Source organism: Leptodactylus fuscus, chromosome 5, assembly GCF_031893055.1.
Source record: "Leptodactylus fuscus isolate aLepFus1 chromosome 5, aLepFus1.hap2, whole genome shotgun sequence".
Taxonomy (NCBI): Eukaryota; Metazoa; Chordata; class Amphibia; order Anura; family Leptodactylidae; genus Leptodactylus; species Leptodactylus fuscus.
The window spans coordinates 20363691-20384264 of NC_134269.1; the positions used below are offsets into that span (position 1 = coordinate 20363691).

Genomic DNA, 20574 nt, shown 5'->3' on the forward strand with positions numbered 1-20574 from the left:
TAATAAAGACTGGCCCCTCCAACCTACCTACTGGACACTGGCTAATATAGACTAGTGACTCCAACCTACCTACTGGACACCGGCTAATAAAGACTGGCCCCTCCAACCTACCTACTGGACACTGGCTAATATAGACTAGCGACTCCAACCAATCTACCGAACACCGGCTAATATAAACTGGCCCTCCAACCTACTTACTGGACACCAGCTAATATAGACTGGCCACTCCAACCTACTTACTGAACACCGGCTAATATAGACTGGCCTGTCCAACCTACCTACCAAACACAGGCTAATATAGACTGGCCCCTCTAACCTACCTACCGGACACCGGCTAATATAGACTGGCCCCTCCAACCTACCTACTAGATACTAGCTAATATAGACTAGCTCCTCCAACCTACCGACCGAACACCGGCTAATATAGACTGGCCCCTCCAACCTACTTACTGGACACCAGCTAATATAGACTGGCCACTCCAACCTACCTACTAGATACCAGCTAATATAGACTGGCCCCTCCAACCTACCTACCGAACACTGGCTAATATAGACTGGCCACTCCAACCTACTTAATGGACACCAGCTAATATAGAGTGGCCACTCCAACCTACCTACCGAACACCGGCTAATATAGACTGGCCTGTCCAACCTACCTACCAAACACCGGCTAATATAGACTGGCCTGTCCAACCTACCTACCAAACACCGGCTAATATAGACTGGCCCCTCCAACCTACCTACCGGACACCAGCTAATATAGACTGGCCCCTCCAACCTACCTACTAGATACCAGCTAATATAGACTGGCCCCTCCAAACTACCTACTGGACACCAATTAATATAGGCCAACCACTCCCACCTACCGACTAGACACCAGCTAATATAGACTGACCCCTCCCACCTACCGACTGGACACCAGCAAATATAGACCGGTCCCTCCAAATTGCCTACTGGGCACTAGATAAAAATAGACTAGCCCTCTAACCAGTGGCGTAACTAGGAATGGCGGGGCCCCGTGGCGAACTTTTGACATGGGGCCCCCCCTCCCCAAACTGATGCCGAAGACCTCGACTGACCCCCTCCTCCGCACTCTATTATGTCCCTTAGTAAGCCCTGCACACAGTATTATCCCCAATAGTGTCCCCTGCACACACAGTATTAACCCCTATAGTGTCCAATGCACACACAGTATTAACCCCTACAGTGTCCAATGCACACAGTATTATCCCCCATAGTGTCCCCTGCACACAGTATTATCCCCCATAGTGTCCCCTGCACACACAGTATTTACCCCTATAGTGTCCCCTGCACACACAGTATTATTAACCCCTATAGTGTCCCCTGCACACACAGTATTATTAACCCCTATAGTGTCCAATGCACACACAGTATTAACCCCTATAGTGTCCAATGCACACAGTATTATTAACCCCTATAGTGTCCAATGCACACAGTATTATTAACCCCTATAGTGTCCAATGCACACACAGTATTAACCCCTATAGTGTCCAATGCACACAGTATTATTAACCCCTATAGTGTCCAATGTACACACAGTATTAACCCCTATAGTACCCCTGCACACACAGTATTATCCCCTATAGTGTCCCCATATGTCCCACTGTGGACACCTATAAACATTTATTATACTCTGGGGTCTGAAAAGACCCCAGAGTATAATAATCGGAGACCCGGGGGATTAAAACCATTAAAAGAACAGAGACAGTTGCTTACCTGTTCCTGTCGGCTGTCCTGTCCGCTCTTGTCCAGCTTTAATGACGTCAGACGTCACATGACCCGGGATGCTGGCCTGGGTCATGTGACGTCAGAGACGTCAGACACAAATGACGGAGGCCTGGCAGGATCGCGGAGAGGTAAGTAACACTGTTTTTTATGTTACCTTACCCCTCCCGGTGCGCCGATCATTATACTCGGGGGTCTGCAAAGACCCCCGAGTATAATGATAGCCTCTGTGGGCCCCGCGGTGTCACTTGCCGATCCCGGCCCAGCCAGGATCGGCAAGTGAATGGGGCCCGTAACAGACTTTAAAAAAAAAAAAAACCCGCAGCGGTAGCGGCTGTCACCGGGCCCCCTAATGGCCCGGGCCCTGTGGCAGCTGCTACTGCTGCTACCACGGTAGTTACGCCCCTGCCTCTAACCTACCTATTGGATACCAGCAAATATAGACTGGCTCCTCCAAATTACCTACTGGACACCAGCTAATATAAGCTGACCCATCCAACCTACCTATTGGACACCACTTAGAGTGGTTTTCCAGGACTTACTTATTGATAGGTTATCAATACATGGTTGGTCAGGGGGTCCGACATCAGGGACCCCTGCTCATCAGCTTTTTCAAGAGGCTGGAGCATTTACAATGGTTATTTCTTTTCCCTGTGCCAATGACATCACATTCACTAGCCACATGGTAAAGCAGTCCCATTCAATTGAGCTTAGATGAAAAACCTATTATAACTCTCTCTCTCTGTAAGGGTCCTTAGTGTTGGACCTAGTGCTCCTAGAGAGTATTAAAGGGGTTCTCTAGGAAATACAGAACTGGGGCAGGAGCCTTGGGGAAGGTGAAAAATAAAAAAAACATACTCACTTGTCCCTGCGCTCCAATGTCTTCAACCACTGTCTGGTCCAGTGGAGTCCAGGGGCTTGTTCCGACAGAAGTCCTTGCCACATGTGTCTACTGAGGCCAATCAATGGTCTCAGTGGTCACAGGAAAGGACCTGGGGCGTCACTCATATATGTCACCAGTGACGTCTTGGGTCCTTTACAGTGACCAAGAGCGGTGAGGACTTCTGCCAGATCAAGTCCACAGGCACCACGGGACCTGGCAGCGGCAGGGTACACTGAAGTACAGGGGACAGGTGAGGACAACCCCTTTAAGGTTCCTTTGCTCCCATATGAAGAGACTAGTATTATAACTAGCACATGGTAGGTGGGGGCCCCTGTTCTAAATTTTGTTTTGGGGCCCATTACACCTTTCATAATTCCTATAATGACAAACACCGGTGAGAAATCTTACCAATGAGTATCAGCAGCCCCATGTCTGTGCTCTCGCTGAGATGCGACTCTCGTAGTCTGTCACCACACCCAGAAATAAGGAACTATAGGTGACCACAAACTTGTCAGGAAACTACGACTTGCAGCAATCTCCAGAATCACGTGGATGGGCCTGACAGGGCCGGGTGCCTAACACAACATAGCCTGCGAGCAGGCGGGGGCAGTATGAGGAACACTTATTCTTATAGAAGGCATATTGTCATTTGGGAATACGCCATAAAGGGTGCTGAACCTTATAAATCACCATTACATGTGACCGTCCAACACCTATCACAGGGGTCTCAACCACGCGGACCCCTGAGGCTGTAATCTGTGGCCCGCAGACTTCTCACTGGTTCTCCTGATGCAGCTGGGGAGAAAAGAACCTGGTCCTACAACTTTCTGAGCTTGTAGGCCGCAGACCTGCACCAGCTCTGTATCGGTATCCCGTCATGACTAGGCCACGTCCGATTAGGGTCAGGAATTCCTCTTCATTTTCCGACCTTTACTGACCAAACATGTCTTTTTGGAGGATAAATCCCATAAACCCCTTCTTGACCGCCAACCTACTATTGTGTCATGGTAAGTAGGACATTTCAGTAAATGGACGTTACGGTGGGTCATAGAGGGCTTGTGAGATCAGGATTCCGATCCTGGCCATTTAGGCCTCATTCACACGACCGAGTGGGCTCCATTTTTGTAACATAAGGCACTTGGATGACACTTGGGTGACCCGGGGGGGGGGGGGGTCACTCTATACATCTATGATCTACTCTATACATATCGGAGCAGAGCCTTGGACTGAACACTCGGTCATGTGTATGAGGCTTTCAGATGCCGCAGTCATTGATAACCACTGCATTTAGAGGGGAAGGCCTGACGTTGTCTTCCTCTATGATCCGCTCTCTCCTTAAGATGTGCTAGTGTGTAGTTATGGCCACCAACGTCCTGTAAATCTGCCATACATAGAGGCCTATTAGGCCCTGTCGGAGGCAGGATCTAATAGGCTGCCTGTCAGGAGAATACTATACAACATTATATATTATGTATGTGACCAAAGGATTGTGGGTACAAAAGAAATCCCCTTATAGGATTAATATTTGTAAAAAAATCTCTTTTTCTAATGTTAAATAAATCACAACAAAAATCTACTTCTCACAATACCAAGCGAACAAAATACAATGCGGAACAAGAAAATTCTGCCTTTTGGTACAAAAAAAAAAAAAAAAGCTGGTTTTTTTTTATGTTTTTGAATGCGTGCAAAAGAAATGAAGAAAATAAAATGGATAAATTTGGTATCGGCAGAATCGTACGGACATGCACATACCTCCCAACCGTCCCGATTTCCGCGGGACATTCACAATTCCGGAGACATGTCCCGGTTGGAGGGAGGTATGTCCTGATTTCAACTCAGATCTGAGTTGAACACATACGCGGCTGAAGCAAGGAGCTGACACAGTTCAGCTCCTTGCTTCGCCGCTGAACGCCGCCTACTGGCTTGTAGACGCAATGTGATGACATCACATCGCGTCTACAACTGTGCGCCAGTGAGAGAGAGAGGCGCGCAGAGAGCAGCGGGGGAACGAGGAGAAGGTAAGTGTAATGTGGAGGTGGAACGTGAAACTGGGGCAGATGAAGGAGAGGACGGCATGACACTGGAGGCAGAGATGGAGAGGACATGAATCTGGGGGCAGAGATGGAGAGGACATGAATCTGGGGGCAGAGATGGAGAGGACATTAATCTGGGGGCAGAGATGGAGGGACATGAATTTGGGGGCAGAGATGGGGGGACGTGAATCTGGGGGCAGAGATGGAGGGGACATGAATCTGGGGGCAGAGATGGAGGGGACATGAATCTGGGGGCAGAGATGGAGGGGACATGAATCTGGGGGAAGAGATGGGGGGACATAAATCTGGGGGCAGAGATGGAGAGGACATGAATCTGGGGCAGAGATGGAGGGGACATGAATCTGGGGGCAGAGATGGAGGGGACATGAATCTGGGGGCAGAGATGTAGGGGACATGAATCTGGGGGCAGAGATGGGGGGACATGAATCTGGGGCAGACATGGTGGGACATGAATCTGGGGGCAGAGATGGAGGGGGGACATGAATCTGGGGGCAGAGATGGAGGGGGGACATGAATCTGGGGGCAGAGATGGAGGGGGACATGAATCTGGGGGCAGAGATGGAGGGGACATGAATCTGGGGGAAGAGATGGGGGGACATAAATCTGGGGGCAGAGATGGGGGGACATGAATCTGGGGGCAGAGATGGAGAGGACATGAATCTGGGGCAGAGATGGAGGGGACATGAATCTGGGGGCAGAGATGGAGGGGACATGAATCTGGGGGCAGAGATGTAGGGGACATGAATCTGGGGGCAGAGATGGGGGGACATAAATCTGGGGCAGAGATGGTGGGACATGAATCTGGGGGCAGAGATGGAGGGGGGACATAAATCTGGGGGCAGAGATGGGGGACATGAATCTGGGGGCAGAGATGGAGAGGACATGAATCTGGGGGCAGAGATGGGGGGACATGAATCTGGGGGCAGAGATGGAGGGGACATGAATCTGGGGGCAGAGATGGGGGAACATAAATCTGGGGGCAGAGATGGGGGGACATGAATCGGGGGCAGAGATGGAGGGGGGACATGAATCTGGGGGCAGAGATGGGGGAACATAAATCTGGGGCAGAGATGGAGGGACATGAATCTGGGGGCAGAGATGGAGAGGACATGAATCTGGGGGCAGAGATGGGGGGACATGAATCTGGGGGCAGAGATGGAGGGGACATGAATCTGGGGGCAGAGATGGGGGACATGAATCTGGGGGCAGAGATGGGGGGCATGAATCTGGGGGCAGAGATGGAGGGACATGAATCTGGGGGCAGAGATGGAGGGGACGAATCTGGGGGCAGAGATGGGGGACATGAATCTGGGGGCAGAGATGGAGGGACATGAATCTGGGGGCAGATGAAGGGTGTACAGTCATGGCCAAAAGTTTTGAGAATGATACAAATATTAGTTTTTACAAAGTCTACTGCTTCAGTTGTTCTAATGGCAATTTGCATATAGTCCAGAATGTTATAAAGAGTGATCAGCTTAACAGCAATTACTTGCAAAGTCAATATTTGCCTAGAAAATGAACTTTATCCCCCAAAACACATTCAACATCATTGCAGCCCTGCCTTAAAAGGACCAGCTAACATCGTTTCAGTGATTGCTCCATTAACACAGGTGTGGGTGTTGATGAGGACAGGGCTGGAGATCAATCTGTCATGATTAAGTAAGAATGACACCACTGGACACTTTAAAAGGAGGCTGGTGCTTGGCATCATTGTTTCTCTTCTGTTAACCATGGTTATCTCTAAAGAAACACGTGCAGTCATCATTGCACTGCACAAAAATGGCCTAACAGGGAAGAGTATCGCAGCTAGAAAGATTGCACCTCAGTCAACAATCTATCGCATCATCAAGAACTTCAAGGAGAGAGGTTCCATTGTTGGCAAAAAGGCTCCAGGGTGCCCAAGAAAGACCAGCAAGTGCCAGGACCGTCTCTTAAAAGTGTTTCAGCTGCAGGATCGGGCTACCAGCAGTGCAGAGCTTGCTCAGGAATGGCAGCAGGCAGGTGTGAGTGCATCTGCACGCACTGTGAGGCGGAGACTCTTGGAGCAAGGCCTGGTCTCAAGGAGGGCAGCGAAGAAGCCACTTCTCTCCAGAAAAAACATCAGGGACAGACTGATATTCTGCAAAAGGTACAGGGAGTGGACTGCTGAGGACTGGGGAAAAGTCATTTTCTCTGAAGAATCCCCTTTTCGATTGTTTGGGACATCTGGAAAACAGCTTAAGTTTACACCTGCGTTCGGTTTTCCATCCTTTGGATTCACTTGGAGACCCAAGAACGGAAACCTAATTCGCTTAAAAAGCGGTTACCCGCAGACCCCATAGACCATAATAAAACCTCTAATGGAGACTGAGCGGTAGTTTGAACCAAGCCTAAGGAAAACAATTTTTTTTAATTTGTATTTTTTTTTGTATTGTCTATATTTTTGCTTCCTTATTAAAGGGATTCAATCATTAAAAAGCATTTTTTTCTCACTAACACGTAGGAATAGCCTTAAGGGGATTCTACCATTAAAACATGTTTTTTTTTCTAATGACCCCGTCGGAATAGCCTTAAGAAAGGCTATTCGTCTCCTACCTTTTGATGTGGTCTCCGCTGCGCTGGTCATCCGAAATACCGTTTTTTCCCGGTATGCTAATGAGTGTCCGGCAGCAATGGGGGCGGGCCCCAGCGCTCATACGCCGATGGAGGCGTCTCCACTTCGGCTGGAACTGGGCAATCCAGCCACACCTTCTTCCTGATCTGCCTCCTCCCCTTCTGTGTCCTCTTCTTTCATAGTCATGGGTGACGCATGTGCAGTCGGCTCTGGCAGCGAGACCCTGTTAGAGGCGACTGCGCATGTCGGCCGGCGGCCATATTTGCGGATGCCTGGATGAGTTCACTTCGCATCGGAGGGCTGTACGGACCTTACTGAGCATGCGCAGTACACTCTTTTCGGCAAATACTTTGCGGAGTGTACTGCGCACGCGCGCAATTGCGGCCTTGCAATTATGGCCACCGGCTGGCATGCACAGTTGGCTCTAACAGGGTCTCGCTGCCAGAGCCGACTGCGCATGTGTCACCCTTGACAACGAAAGAAGAGGACACAGAAGGGGAGGAGGCAGATCAGGAAGAAGGCGTGGCTGGATTGCCCAGTTCCGGCCGAAGTGGGGACGCCTCCATCGGCATATGAGCGCTGGGGCCCGCCCTCATTGCTGCTGGACACTCATTAGCATACCGGGAAAAAACAGTATTTCGGATGACCGGCGATGCGGTGACCACATCAAAAGGTAGGAGACGAATAGCCTTTCTTAAGGCTATTCCGACGTGGTAATTAGAAAAAAAACATGTTTTAATGGTAGAATCCCTTTAAGAAAGGTTATTCTTCTCCGACCTTTAGATGTGTTCTCCTTCGCCACCGTTCAGTAGAAATCCCATTTTTCTTCGGTATGCAAATTAGTTCTCTCGCAGTATTGGGGGCGTCCATCAGGCCTCCGGTAGAGCTGACTGCACATGCCCATTTTCTTTGTGGCCGCTTTCGGGAGTGTACTGTGCATGCACAGTACGCTCCTTCAGTTCAACGGAGTACAGAGCGCGAGCGGCCACAAAAAATGGCCGTGGGCATGTGCAGCCGGCTCTACCCAAGGCCCGATGGCAGAGCCGACTGCGCATGTGTAGAAGTTTGATCCCAGCGCCGGAAGAAGACATGAAGAGAGGCTGTTCCAGACGAAGATGAAGGTACAGGGATGAACCTGCCTTTTTCGCCGCCCGAGGCGGACGATAGAAAGCCGCCCCCCCCCCCCCGGGAGGAGGGTGCGGAGTGGAGGGGGCGGGACAGAGGGGGAGGGGGCGGGTGAAGCAAAGGGGGCGTGGCTTAGCAGCGTTCGCAGGCAGGGAGAGGACCTGCTCTCTGCCTGAGCGTGAGGGGAGGCCGCTGGAGCAGCACTGCATCCACAGGGCCTCCCCAATCCACCGCTCAGTGCTAAGCCAGTCCAGGACAGCTTGTCCTGGACTGGCTTAGGTAAGCAAAAATGCCGCCCTCCCCAGGGCCCTGGCATAGCGCCGCCTGAAGCAGTCGCTTCAGGTCGCCTCATGGGAGGTGCGGCGCTGTGAAGGTATTGTTGGAGAGTTCTCTGGCAGTATTGGGGACCGCCCCCAGTGCTGTTTGAGCATTGGGGCCCGCCCCCAGTGCTGCGAGAGAAGTCATTTGCATACCGAAGAAAACCCGGATTTCTACTGAACGGCGGCGTGGAGAAGACATCTAAAGGTAGGAGAAGAATCGCCTTTCTTAAGGCTATTCCTACGTGTTAGTCAGAAAAAATACAATTTTAATGATGGGATCCCTTTAATCCTATCCCTTATTATCACTACATCACTACTTATATACTTATAGGGTTTTTTTTTTTTTTTACTGTTTTCACTCTTTTTATACTTTTGAAATTTTTTATTTCAAATTTTTTTATTTTGATTTTTCTACTTTATTACTAGAGATGAGCGAGTACTGTTCGGATCAGCCGATCTGAACAGCACGCTCGCATAGAAATGAATGGACGTAGCCGGCACGCGGGGGGTTAAGCGGCCGGCTGACGTCAAAGCGGAAGTACCAGGTGCATCCATTCATTTCTATGGAGCGTGCTGTTCGGATCGGCATCTCTATTTATTCCCTTTTTTTCTCTTATTCTCATGACATTATTCCATACTTATTTTTCTTATCATTTTATAATTTTTTATCTGTATTTTTATTTATTTTATTAATTATTATTTATTTTTCAGTTTTTATGGGGTTTTTTTTTAACTTTTTTTCTCACTCTTGCTACCTTGTAGACACTTTAGTTTTTTACTCTCTTTATGAATTATCTGTATTTTCTCATTTCCATTTGACTCCATTACTTTATCCTGAATCTTTTGCTCTCACTACATGTGTATATCTCTCTGTGTATATCTCTCTGTGTATATCTCTCTCTGTGTATATCTCTCTGTGTATATCTCTCTCTGTGTATATCTCTCTGTGTATATCTCTCTCTGTGTATATCTCTCTGTTTATATAGCTCTCTGTGTATATATCTCTCTGTGTATATATCTCTCTGTGTATATATATCTCTGTGTATATATCTCTCTGTGTATATCTCTCTCTGTGTATATATCTCTCTGTGTATATATCTCTCTGTGTATATATCTCTCTCTGTGTATATATCTCTCTCTGTGTATATATCTCTCTGTGTATATCTCTCTCTGTGTAAATATCTCTCTGTGTATATATCTCTCTGTGTATATCTCTGTGTATATATCTCTCTGTGTATATATCTCTCTCTGTGTATATCTCTCTCTGTGTATATCTCTCTGTTTATATATCTCTCTGTGTATATATCTCTCTGTGTATATATCTCTGTGTATATATCTCTCTCTGTATATCTCTCTGTGTATATATCTCTCTCTGTGTATATATCTCTCTCTGTGTATATATCTCTTTGTGTATATATCTCTCTGTGTATATCTCTTTCTGTGTATCTATCTCTCTGTGTATATCTCTCTCTGTGTATATATCTCTCTGTGTATATATCTCTCTGTGTATATATCTCTCTCTGTGTATCTATCTCTGTGTATCTCTCTCTCTGTGTATATCTCTCTCTGTGTATATCTCTCTCTGTGTATATCTCTCTGTGTATATCTCTCTGTGTATATCTCTCTCTCTCTGTGTATATCTCTCTCTCTCTGTGTATATCTCTCTCTGTGTATATCTCTCTCTGTGTATATCTCTCTCTGTATCTCTCTCTCTGTGTATATCTCTCTGTGTATATATATCTCTCTCTGTGTATATCTCTCTCTGTGTATATATCTCTCTGTGTATATCTCTCTCTGTGTATATCTCTCTCTGTGTATATCTCTCTCTGTGTATATCTCTCTCTGTGTATATCTCTCTGTGTATATCTCTCTGTGTATATGTCTCTCTGTGTATATCTCTCTCTCTGTGTATATCTCTCTCTGTGTATATCTCTCTCTGTGTATATCTCTCTCTCTGTGTATCTATCTCTCTGTGTATCTATCTCTCTGTGTATCTATCTCTCTGTGTATCTCTCTCTGTGTATATCTCTCTCTGTGTATATCTCTCTCTGTGTATATCTCTCTCTGTGTATATGTCTCTCTGTGTATATATCTCTCTGTGTATATATCTCTCTCTGTGTATATCTCTCTCTGTGTATATATCTCTCTCTGTGTATATATCTCTCTGTGTATATCTCTGTGTATATAACTCTCTGTGTATATCTCTCTCTGTGTATACATCTCTCTGTGTATATCTCTCTCTGTGTATATCTCTCTCTCTGTGTATATCTCTCTCTGTGTATATATCTCTCTCTGTGTATATATCTCTCTCTGTGTATATATCTCTCTCTGTGTATATCTATCTCTGTGTATATCTCTCTGTGTATATGTCTCTCTGTGTATATATCTCTCTCTGTGTATATCTCTCTGTGTATATATCTCTCTGTGTATATATCTCTCTGTGTATATCTCTCTGTGTATATATCTCTCTGTGTATATCTCTCTCTGTGTATATCTCTCTGTGTATACATCTCTCTGTGTGTATATATCTCTCTCTCTGTGTATATCTCTCTCTCTGTATATATATCTCTCTGTGTATATATCTCTCTGTGTATATCTCTCTCTCTGTGTATACATCTCTCTGTGTATATATCTCTCTCTGTGTATATCTCTCTGTGTATATCTCTCTCTGTGTATATCTCTCTCTGTGTATATCTCTCTGTGTATATCTCTCTCTCTGTGTATATATCTCTGTGTATATATCTCTCTGTGTATATATCTCTCTCTGTGTATATATCTCTCTCTCTGTGTATATATCTCTCTGTGTATATATCTCTCTCTGTGTATATCTCTCTCTCTGTGTATATCTCTCTGTGTATATCTCTCTGTGTATATCTCTCTCTCTCTGTGTATATCTCTCTCTGTGTATATCTCTCTCTGTGTATATATCTCTCTCTGTGTATATATCTCTCTGTGTATATATCTCTCTCTGTGTATATATCTCTCTCTGTGTATATATCTCTCTGTGTATATATCTCTCTCTGTGTATATATCTCTCTGTGTATATATCTCTCTGTGTATATATCTCTCTCTGTATATCTCTCTCTCTGTGTATATATCTCTCTCTGTGTATATATCTCTCTCTGTGTATATATCTCTCTGTGTATATCTCTCTGTGTATACATCTCTCTGTGTATACATCTCTCTGTGTATATCTCTCTCTCTGTGTATATCTCTCTCTGTGTATATATCTCTCTCTGTGTATATATCTCTCTGTGTATATATCTCTCTGTGTATATATCTCTCTGTGTATATATCTCTCTCTGTGTATATATCTCTCTGTGTATATATCTCTCTCTGTGTATATCTCTCTGTGTATATCTCTCTCTCTGTGTATATATCTCTGTGTATATATCTCTCTGTGTATATATCTCTCTCTGTGTATATATCTCTCTCTGTGTATATATCTCTCTCTGTGTATATCTCTCTCTCTGTGTATATCTCTCTCTGTGTATATCTCTCTCTCTGTGTATATATCTCTCTCTGTGTATATCTCTCTCTGTGTATATATCTCTCTCTGTGTATATATCTCTCTCTGTGTATATATCTCTCTGTGTATATCTCTCTCTCTGTGTATATATCTCTGTGTATATATCTCTCTGTGTATATATCTCTCTCTGTGTATATATCTCTCTCTGTGTATATATCTCTCTCTGTGTATATATCTCTCTCTGTGTATATATCTCTCTCTGTGTATATCTCTCTCTCTGTGTATATATCTCTCTCTGTGTATATATCTCTCTCTGTGTATATATCTCTCTCTGTGTATATATCTCTCTCTGTGTATATATCTCTCTCTGTGTATATATCTCTCTCTGTGTATATCTCTCTCTCTGTGTATATATCTCTCTCTGTGTATATATCTCTGTATAAGGCCTCTCCAGTGGCAGTAGTTGCGGCCAGTACGGCACCTATAGGATCCACAGGTCAGCGATCTCCTGCCTAGGTACACGGGTCCATCTCCGCCACCAATCTCATTGGTACAGGTCAGCTTCTTGCCCTTACATGGATGATCAAGCGAGAGGCGGGGCTGGACTGCCGCATCCAATAAGAGCGCGGAATCTTCGGAGTGACGCCTATACGGGCCAATGAGGAGTGAGTGTCAAGTGAGTGACGGCTGTCTGAGCCAATGAGAGGCGGAGCTGAGTGTGCGGAAGCCGCCTCGGAGTCAGAGCCGAGTCTTAGCCGCTCTTATGGCTTCGTTACGCGGCCTGGTGTTTGTGCTGCTGCCCCTGGTATCCGCCGGGCTGAACCAACCTCAGGACTCGGAGCTGACCTTCCTGCTGCCGGCCGGGAGACAGGAGTGCTTCTACCAGACGGCGCTGTACAATGGCAGCATGGAGGTGGAGTACCAGGTAAGCCGGGTGTGTGTGGTGGTAGTGGATTGTGGGAGTGGTGGCTGCCAGATTTGGGGGGTGCCTGTATCATTGGGGGGGCTCAGGTACCTTACCCAGCATGCACATGGGGCTGTCCTGTCTGTACCGTGACCCCTTCACTAATGGAAGTGAATGGAGACGCCCTGTGACCCCTTATTGTGCCGCCGGCGCTGAACCTGAATTGTTTGCAACTAGAAGTCTCCGCACCGCAGGCTCCCTGTGACTCCATTCACTAACACAGGTCGCCACTTCCTCCAGAGCTGCGCTCACAATTCTGCAGGCCTCAGAGCTCCGTTTTCCCAGTATCCTCTGCTTCAGCATCTGATCTGTATGCGGGGACGGGTCCTGGGTACGGTTAACTGCCATCCCCGCATTATAAGACCTCCTCTATGCACTTGATAACCAGCTTGCTGACTGTTTCCAGTGACTAATATCTGAATTGTACATACAGTCCTAGACATGGCTGCTATGTTCACCCATTAGCCCCATATGGTGACTATACGGTGAGCTCCTTACACCTCTAGTACGCTTCCTTGATGTCCAGGGAGCCTTTGAATACTCCGGGGCATTTAGGTGACAGACCTGAGGGTTCAGGGCTGATTCTCCCCATGGGTCACTCTTAGTTACTTGTACTATGGGCTGGCGTTACTATAATGAGCTAGTCTGCCGGCCGCCATAGTACAGGCGACTACCTGGGGATGAGATGGAGCAAATCATAGGTCACTGCTGGTTCTAGTCACCTGATTCGTGGTCAGAACCAGCCTGAAACCCCCATGTTTGCTGCTTTAAAGGGGGTTTCCAGCCCGAAATCGAACACAAGATGGGTCATCAGTATATGATCTGTTGGTTTCTGATACCTGGCTCCTGCACAGATCAGCTGTTCTCGAAGACCACAGGTATGCAGCGATGCTCCTATTCAAGTGATGGCAGTGCTGGTGCGTCATTCCTATTACTTGTATAGTATTGCTTGCTGCAGGCTCTCCTCCCTCCTCTAGTAGCTTCTGGCACTCGGAGGTGGCTAGAACAGCTGATCTGTGCAGGTTCCAGGTGCCAGACCCCAGAAGATCATATACTGATGGGCTACTTTTGATTTTTTTTTTTGGGGGGGGGGTGATATCATGAACAAAAGTCCATGGCCCCCTCCCCTGGGGTCATCCTCTCCTTGCATGCTCAGCTGTTCGTGTTCGCATGCACACTGGTTAAAGTGAAGCAGTGAGTATACACATCTCCGCTTTAACCAGTGACATCACTAAATCTAGGTGGGCTACAGATATTTGGCAAGATCGCGGCTCCAGAGTTAGAGCCATTTAAAGTGACCGTGTCCCTGGACGTATCCAGCTCGGGGTGAACTGTAATACACTTAGCTCAAACCCCGAGCAGCCATGGTGTAAGACTCCCTGAACAATCCCTTTAAGATCTGTTCGCTGTCAGTGAGACTCCATCCATTCCCCGTATATCATGATGTGCACAATGATCCATGTGACGGTTCATGATATGATGTCATCACTTTCTTATCAGGTGATTGGAGGGGCCGGGCTGGACGTGGACTTCACGGTCACCACCCCATCCGGGATCCTTCTGATTATGGAGAGGAGGCGATCTGATGGCGTCCACACGTAAGTCACTACTATTATTGCTATCCTGACATGGCTGAGTTGGAAAATCACCTTTAAGGCCGGGTTCACACGATGTAATGTGGCACGTAGACGCCGCGGGAGCTTTTGCGGGCCGTATACGCTCCCATTGTTTTCAATGGGAGCCGGTACGGTATACGCAGCGCTATTTTGCAGCCGCCGCAAAATCACGGCCGCAAAATAGCGCCTCATATACGGTACCGGCTCCCATTGAAAACAATGGGAGCGTATACGGCCCGCAAAAGCTCCCGCGGTGTCTACGTGCCACATTACGTGCCAAATTACATCGTGTGAACCCGGCCTTACGCTTAGTTTACACAGGGGGTGTACGGGCGGATTTTGGCCATACTCTGACGCGGGAAGCCCCATCAGACTATGGCCAAAATCCGCCTGCCGCGACTTCTGACAGTCGCGGCACTCCAGTCCAGTGTAGGCCCAAATGAATGGGCCTAGTCCGGAGCGTGCTGCCACGAGATGGATGCCGTGGCTGAATCATCTGCGGATTCCACCTGAAAAAAGGTCAGCTCGCTTCTTTTTTCTACTAGCGACCTCCATAGACCACCATTGTGATGGGGCGGATTATGAAGTGGATTCCGCGCCATAATCTGCCCCCTGTGTGAACGGGCCCCAAGGGCCACCATAGATGGAGATATCTCACTCCTGCCGGTTCTTGGGCTGTCCCTATTTGCTAATGGAAAGATTACATGGGGTGACCACGGACCTGGATCTTGAAATACCTGATAGGGCGACCACAAGCCATGTAGGACAACAGGTATTTCTACATTCTAGAAGATCTTCTAATCTTCTTCCTGCTAGGAGTTGTCGTGTCAAAGCTAAAGATCCACAGGCCGGGGGTGGAGGAAAAAAAAACTGTGCCTCTAGTGCAGTGAAAGGGAACCTTCGGCTCTCCAGCTGTTGCAAAACTACAACTCCCAGCATGCATACTTGCTCTGCTGTTCTTGGAACTCCCATGGAAGTGAATGGAGCATGCTGGGAGTTGTAGTCTCACAGCAGCTGGAGAGCCGAAGGTTCCCTACCCCTGCTCTAGTGCCACCTATTGGAAGGTAGCAATTCTAGATGTCATTTATGGAGACCGTGCACAGCATTTTCAATCTATGTTGTGAATTCGCGTTTCTTTATCCTGTGGTTTGTAAAACCTCTTCGTTCGTGGGGCTCTTCCGAAACAGAGGTGGTACCCGCAGATATATACAGGCTGTAATGTGTTGTAATACACTGGTACTCAGAAATGCTACAGTCTGGGCTAGGGCTATTGCCACGACATGAGAGTTGCAGAACATACAAACCTCCTGGTCACGGGTGACTTTCTCATGTGTTGAGTATCAGTGGTCAAGCGTTACTGACATTGTACTCGCTCTGACAAGCAGAGACTATGATACCGCCATTGACCACTCCAGGGATCCCCGTGCATGCTTTGTGGAAGCGATACTGAGCGTGTGTGTCCACCTTGGCACATAAACTGAAGTGGACACAGTAAAGGCAGTTAATACAAACAGGTGGCGCTATTGTAACATTATTCCTCTGATGTAAATCCTGAATGTTTATGGGACAGATATACCTTTACATTATTCTTCCAAAGACCGTTCCTTTAATGTGACTGTTAAAGGGCTTTTTTGGGATTTACTTTAGGGGATAAATGTCTGATCACAAGTGTACCATTGCTCCATTCCCATTGGGCACTTGCGGACCCCAGGGAATCCCAATAGTCACCCCCCCCATGATTAGCCGTTTACTTTTATTGACCGGATAGAACACGTTTAGCAGGAAACCCCTGTAATTCATCGTTCCTAATATATATTTTGTATCTGTGCCAATGCGTACCGCCATTATTCTGTATTACGTTACCGTGTTTCCTGCAGGGTGGAGCCCACGGAGGCCGGGGATTACATGATCTGCTTTGATAACTCGTTCAGCACCATCTCAGAGAAGCTGGTGTTCTTCGAGCTGATCTTTGACAGTCAGCTGGGGGACGAGGAGCCGGACAGCTGGGCGGATATAGTGGAGCCGGATGAGCTTTTGGATATAAAGATAGAAGACATTAAGGTAAAGCTAAAAATAAGTCCTGGCGTCAGAGGTTTTATATCCGTCACGTCAGTGTAAGATCTCCGCGAGCCCGGGAGAAGGTGACAGCAAAATGCAATATAAACAATGTAAAGTATAATTGATCACCAGCTTCATGTGGCCGACGATTAACCCTTTTGAAGCTGTGATCAATGTCAATCAAGAGGGCGTTCCCCTAACGCTTTCCCTTCTGGCAGCCATGAGAATAGGAGTCGTGAGTCCCCTTATTTGTTTGGGAAGGCTGCCGCTTGGGTCCGGTAAACAGTCTTGTAGAATTGAGGGTCAGTGTTCATGTGTCACCATCATCCCATTTAAATGGGGGACACTATAAGAGACCCCAATCCACCTAGCCGTTGTGCTCTATCCAATGGATAGAGGATAACTTGTTTCAAGAATACCCTTTTAATGGGTTTTTGACCCCTTGGGGGATGTTTTATACTGAGGATCTATCCACCAGATAGGTCATCGGTAACAGATCAGTGGAGGTTTGACAGACAGAACCCATACTGATCAGCTGATACAGCACTGGATGGGTCACAAGTGGCTCTGCGCCTGTTTTGAAGCCCTGTTCACTGTGCTGCGGCTCTGTGCCTATTACTTGAATAGGAAAAATAAAACGTTAAAGGGGTTGTGCCACAAGGTGAGAACAGGAGATCCGTTTTCCTGCCTGTTGTTGTCAGGCATGACTGGTGATGGATGGCGCTTCTATTCAGTGCTGGATATAGCCGAGTGCTTTACTTTGGCACTGCCATTGAAGTGAATGCCAGCGTCATCCACCACCAGTCATGCCTACATTCAGTCTGGCTGCTGTAAAGCTGAATGCCTAGTGTGTGGGGGGATTATTATTGGGATTATTGGGGGTCTCAGTGGTGCAGTAGTATAACCATGTTAGGAGTCTTGCAGTATTCATTCTGATTCCACCTACTAGAGATGAGCGAGTACTGTTCGGATCAGCTGATCCGAACAGCACGCATGCATTGAAATGAATGGACGTAGCCGGCACGTGGGGGGTTAAGCGGCCGGCGTCAAAGCGGAAGTACCAGGTGCATCCATTTATTTCAATGCGTGCGTGCATTGATGAGCAACAGTACTTGCTCATCTCTACCACCTACCAGCAAGGCTGTTATAGTGAATGCTGAATCCTTGGAGCCAGAGGGAGTGTTGGTGAAGGTTTATGCCGTTACCACTCAGTTCAAGAGTTCACTCCTATCTCCATGATCCCTGACCTAAACCTACTTGACTTCATAGTCTTCCCTTTCCTTGACAGGAGTCTATAGATAGTGTGAAGATCAGGCTGGAGCGCAGCATGCAGATGCAGACCGTCCTCCGAGCCTTCGAAGCAAGAGACCGCAATCTACAAGAGAGCAACCTTAGCCGGGTGAACTTCTGGTCAGCCGTTAACCTCGGGGTGCTGGTCGTCGTGGCCTTCCTCCAGGTTTACATGTTAAAAAGCCTTTTTGATGACAAGCGCAAGATTCGGACGTAGTATGAGGAGATCCTTCACCTTCCGTCTAGTCATTTCTGATCTAAGTCTTCCACCAGAGCCAAGGACAACCAACCAGCCATTATTCAGACCGTTATAGCTTACACAACATTGAGATCTGTGTCAAACGTACTAAAAAAAAAAACCTCTTAAGAAGCACAAGGACATCCTGGATGGCAGTAGGGACCTTGAGTTGGTGCAGTCAAGTCTTCATATGGACACTCTTTTGCCATTGTCTTCTCATTTCAACACTGTGATAGATCAACCAAGGATTCTTAAAATGGATCTTTAGTAGATGAGCCCCGCAACCAAAAATTAGTGCCAAGACGCCCAGTAGCTAGAAGTTACCAATATCTTTTCAAGATGTCTTCCATTTCCAGTTATCTCATCTGTTTGGTTATATCTTGTGTAGTTTGAACTGTCCATAAAAATCAGATATTAAGTCATCCCCCTACTCTAAGACCCCTTCAGTGTTGTCTGGATTGTTATTTTATTCACAGTAGGTCCAGGCTGTGAATGATATAGCTCTTTTTTCCCCTCCCCTAGCAGGAAGTCACAGCAACATTCTAAGTCTATGAAAACTTGTCTGTCTTGTTTCTATAGTCATGGAAACTCCTTCCAAGTATCAGTCATCTCAGCCTTAAGGGTCTTCTGTCTGCCAAAGCTTTTTACCTATCGGGGTCGACGTTGGTTTTAATTGACGAAGGGTGGGGCTTCCAAAAACCCGTATCAGTTTGGTGATATCTAAGTAAGGACAGGGCTGCATTTTACACAGAAGGTGTCCAGAATCAAGGAGGGGACTGAGGAAGAATTGCAGCAGCACAGAGTATTTCTGGACAGGTCCATGTTCAAATTAAGGAGCTGTGTCCAAAAACAGAAGCAATAAGAACACAAAGCTCCACCCGGATCTATAGATGTCACAGTAGCCAACTGCACAATACCACCAGCCACTGGAGGCCACTGCCTTCAGTCCTCAGGATGTGAATTTGCTCCCCCGTGGGGATTCCAGCAGTACTGCAGATAAATCAGGAGATGCTGCAGCTATGAGATTATTCTTTTTATAAACTGCGTTTTAATTCTCACCTTATTACATTTTGTCTTATGCAACTTTATTTTATGTTTGTCACCTTAGTCACGTCGTAGTTTGTCATGAGTAGAGTTTTTGAGGTGTGAGGGGCAGTTTTTAGTTTTGCTTGTTGGGGATCCCCCTTTTCTATCCCATGAACCACATTGCTGCTATGAAGAAATTTTGTATTTTTATAGCTATTCCTCAGTGCCTGCTCGAGCCCCTAGTTGGTTACTGAATGTGGGATTTACAAGCAATGGAACCTCTACGTGACGTTTACTGTTATTGTGTTACGTGATGTGTTATATGACAAGAGGACACGAGCCGCAGGAAATGGTACAGATGTAATATTCGGTATATGTTATTGTATGTATATCTGGCCAGAGTAATGGGAATTAAAAGAAAATTTAATGAAAATATGTTTTCTTCCAAGATCACCCAATCTCTTCATTGTGACATCACCAGGCTTCCACAATAAACCTGCCTTGCTATTGTGACATCACTAGGCGCTTAACCCCTTGCTGTTCGGTCATTTACATGCATTCCTATGGGAGCGGAGGTATTTGAAACTATTCGTCGAATACTATTCGCTCATCTCTAGACGGCACCAATCTTTACCAATAATAGAGATGAGCGAGTACTGTTCGGATCAGCCGATCCGAACAGCACGCTCACATAGAAATGAATGGACGTAGCCGGCACGCGGGGGGGTTAAGTGGCCGGCTGCCGTCAAAGTGGAAGTACCAGGTGCATCCATTCATTTCTATGGAGCGTGCTGTTCGGATCGGCTGATCCGAACAGTACTCTCATCTCTAACCAATAACTCTACCTGCTCCCTGTGACATCACCAGTCCTTACATGTTAACCTCCTCTTTGTGCGACATCACCAGTCTTCCCCAATAACGTTACCTGTTCACTGTGACATCACCAGTCCCTTCCCTAGTAACCTTCTTTTTCATTGTGTGATGTCACCAGTTCTCAAGGGATAACCATATATGCTTATTATGACATCACCAGTGCTTGGAGAAACCTGCCTCCTTCTTGTGATGTCACTAGTCCGACCATATAACTTTACCTCTTTGTGTGACGCCACCAATTCTCCCTGGATAACCCCGCCTTCTCATTATGTGACATCACAAGTCTTCAGATAACCCTGCCTCCTCACTGTGACATCAT

The 20574-nt window shown here is 46.9% G+C and overlaps 2 protein-coding genes across 3 annotated transcripts in view; one reads left to right on the forward strand and one right to left on the reverse strand.

The window, feature by feature from the left end:
• LOC142202468 (uncharacterized) overlaps positions 1 to 16732 on the reverse strand; it is a 30438-nt gene extending 13706 nt beyond the window's left edge. For both annotated transcript variants that reach the window (XM_075272593.1, XM_075272592.1), the window contains exon 1: positions 16634 to 16732. The gene's annotated coding sequence lies outside the window, so the exon portion shown is untranslated. The remainder of the gene's footprint in view (positions 1 to 16633) is intronic.
• TMED1 (transmembrane p24 trafficking protein 1) lies at positions 12906 to 19815 on the forward strand. Its single transcript, XM_075272594.1, has 4 exons — positions 12906 to 13115; positions 14655 to 14752; positions 16648 to 16831; positions 18117 to 19815. The coding sequence occupies exons 1-4, from the start codon at positions 12954 to 12956 to the stop codon at positions 18333 to 18335; spliced, it is 663 nt and encodes a 220-aa protein (XP_075128695.1). The 5' UTR covers positions 12906 to 12953; the 3' UTR covers positions 18336 to 19815.
• The last annotated feature ends 759 nt before the right edge of the window (positions 19816 to 20574 follow it).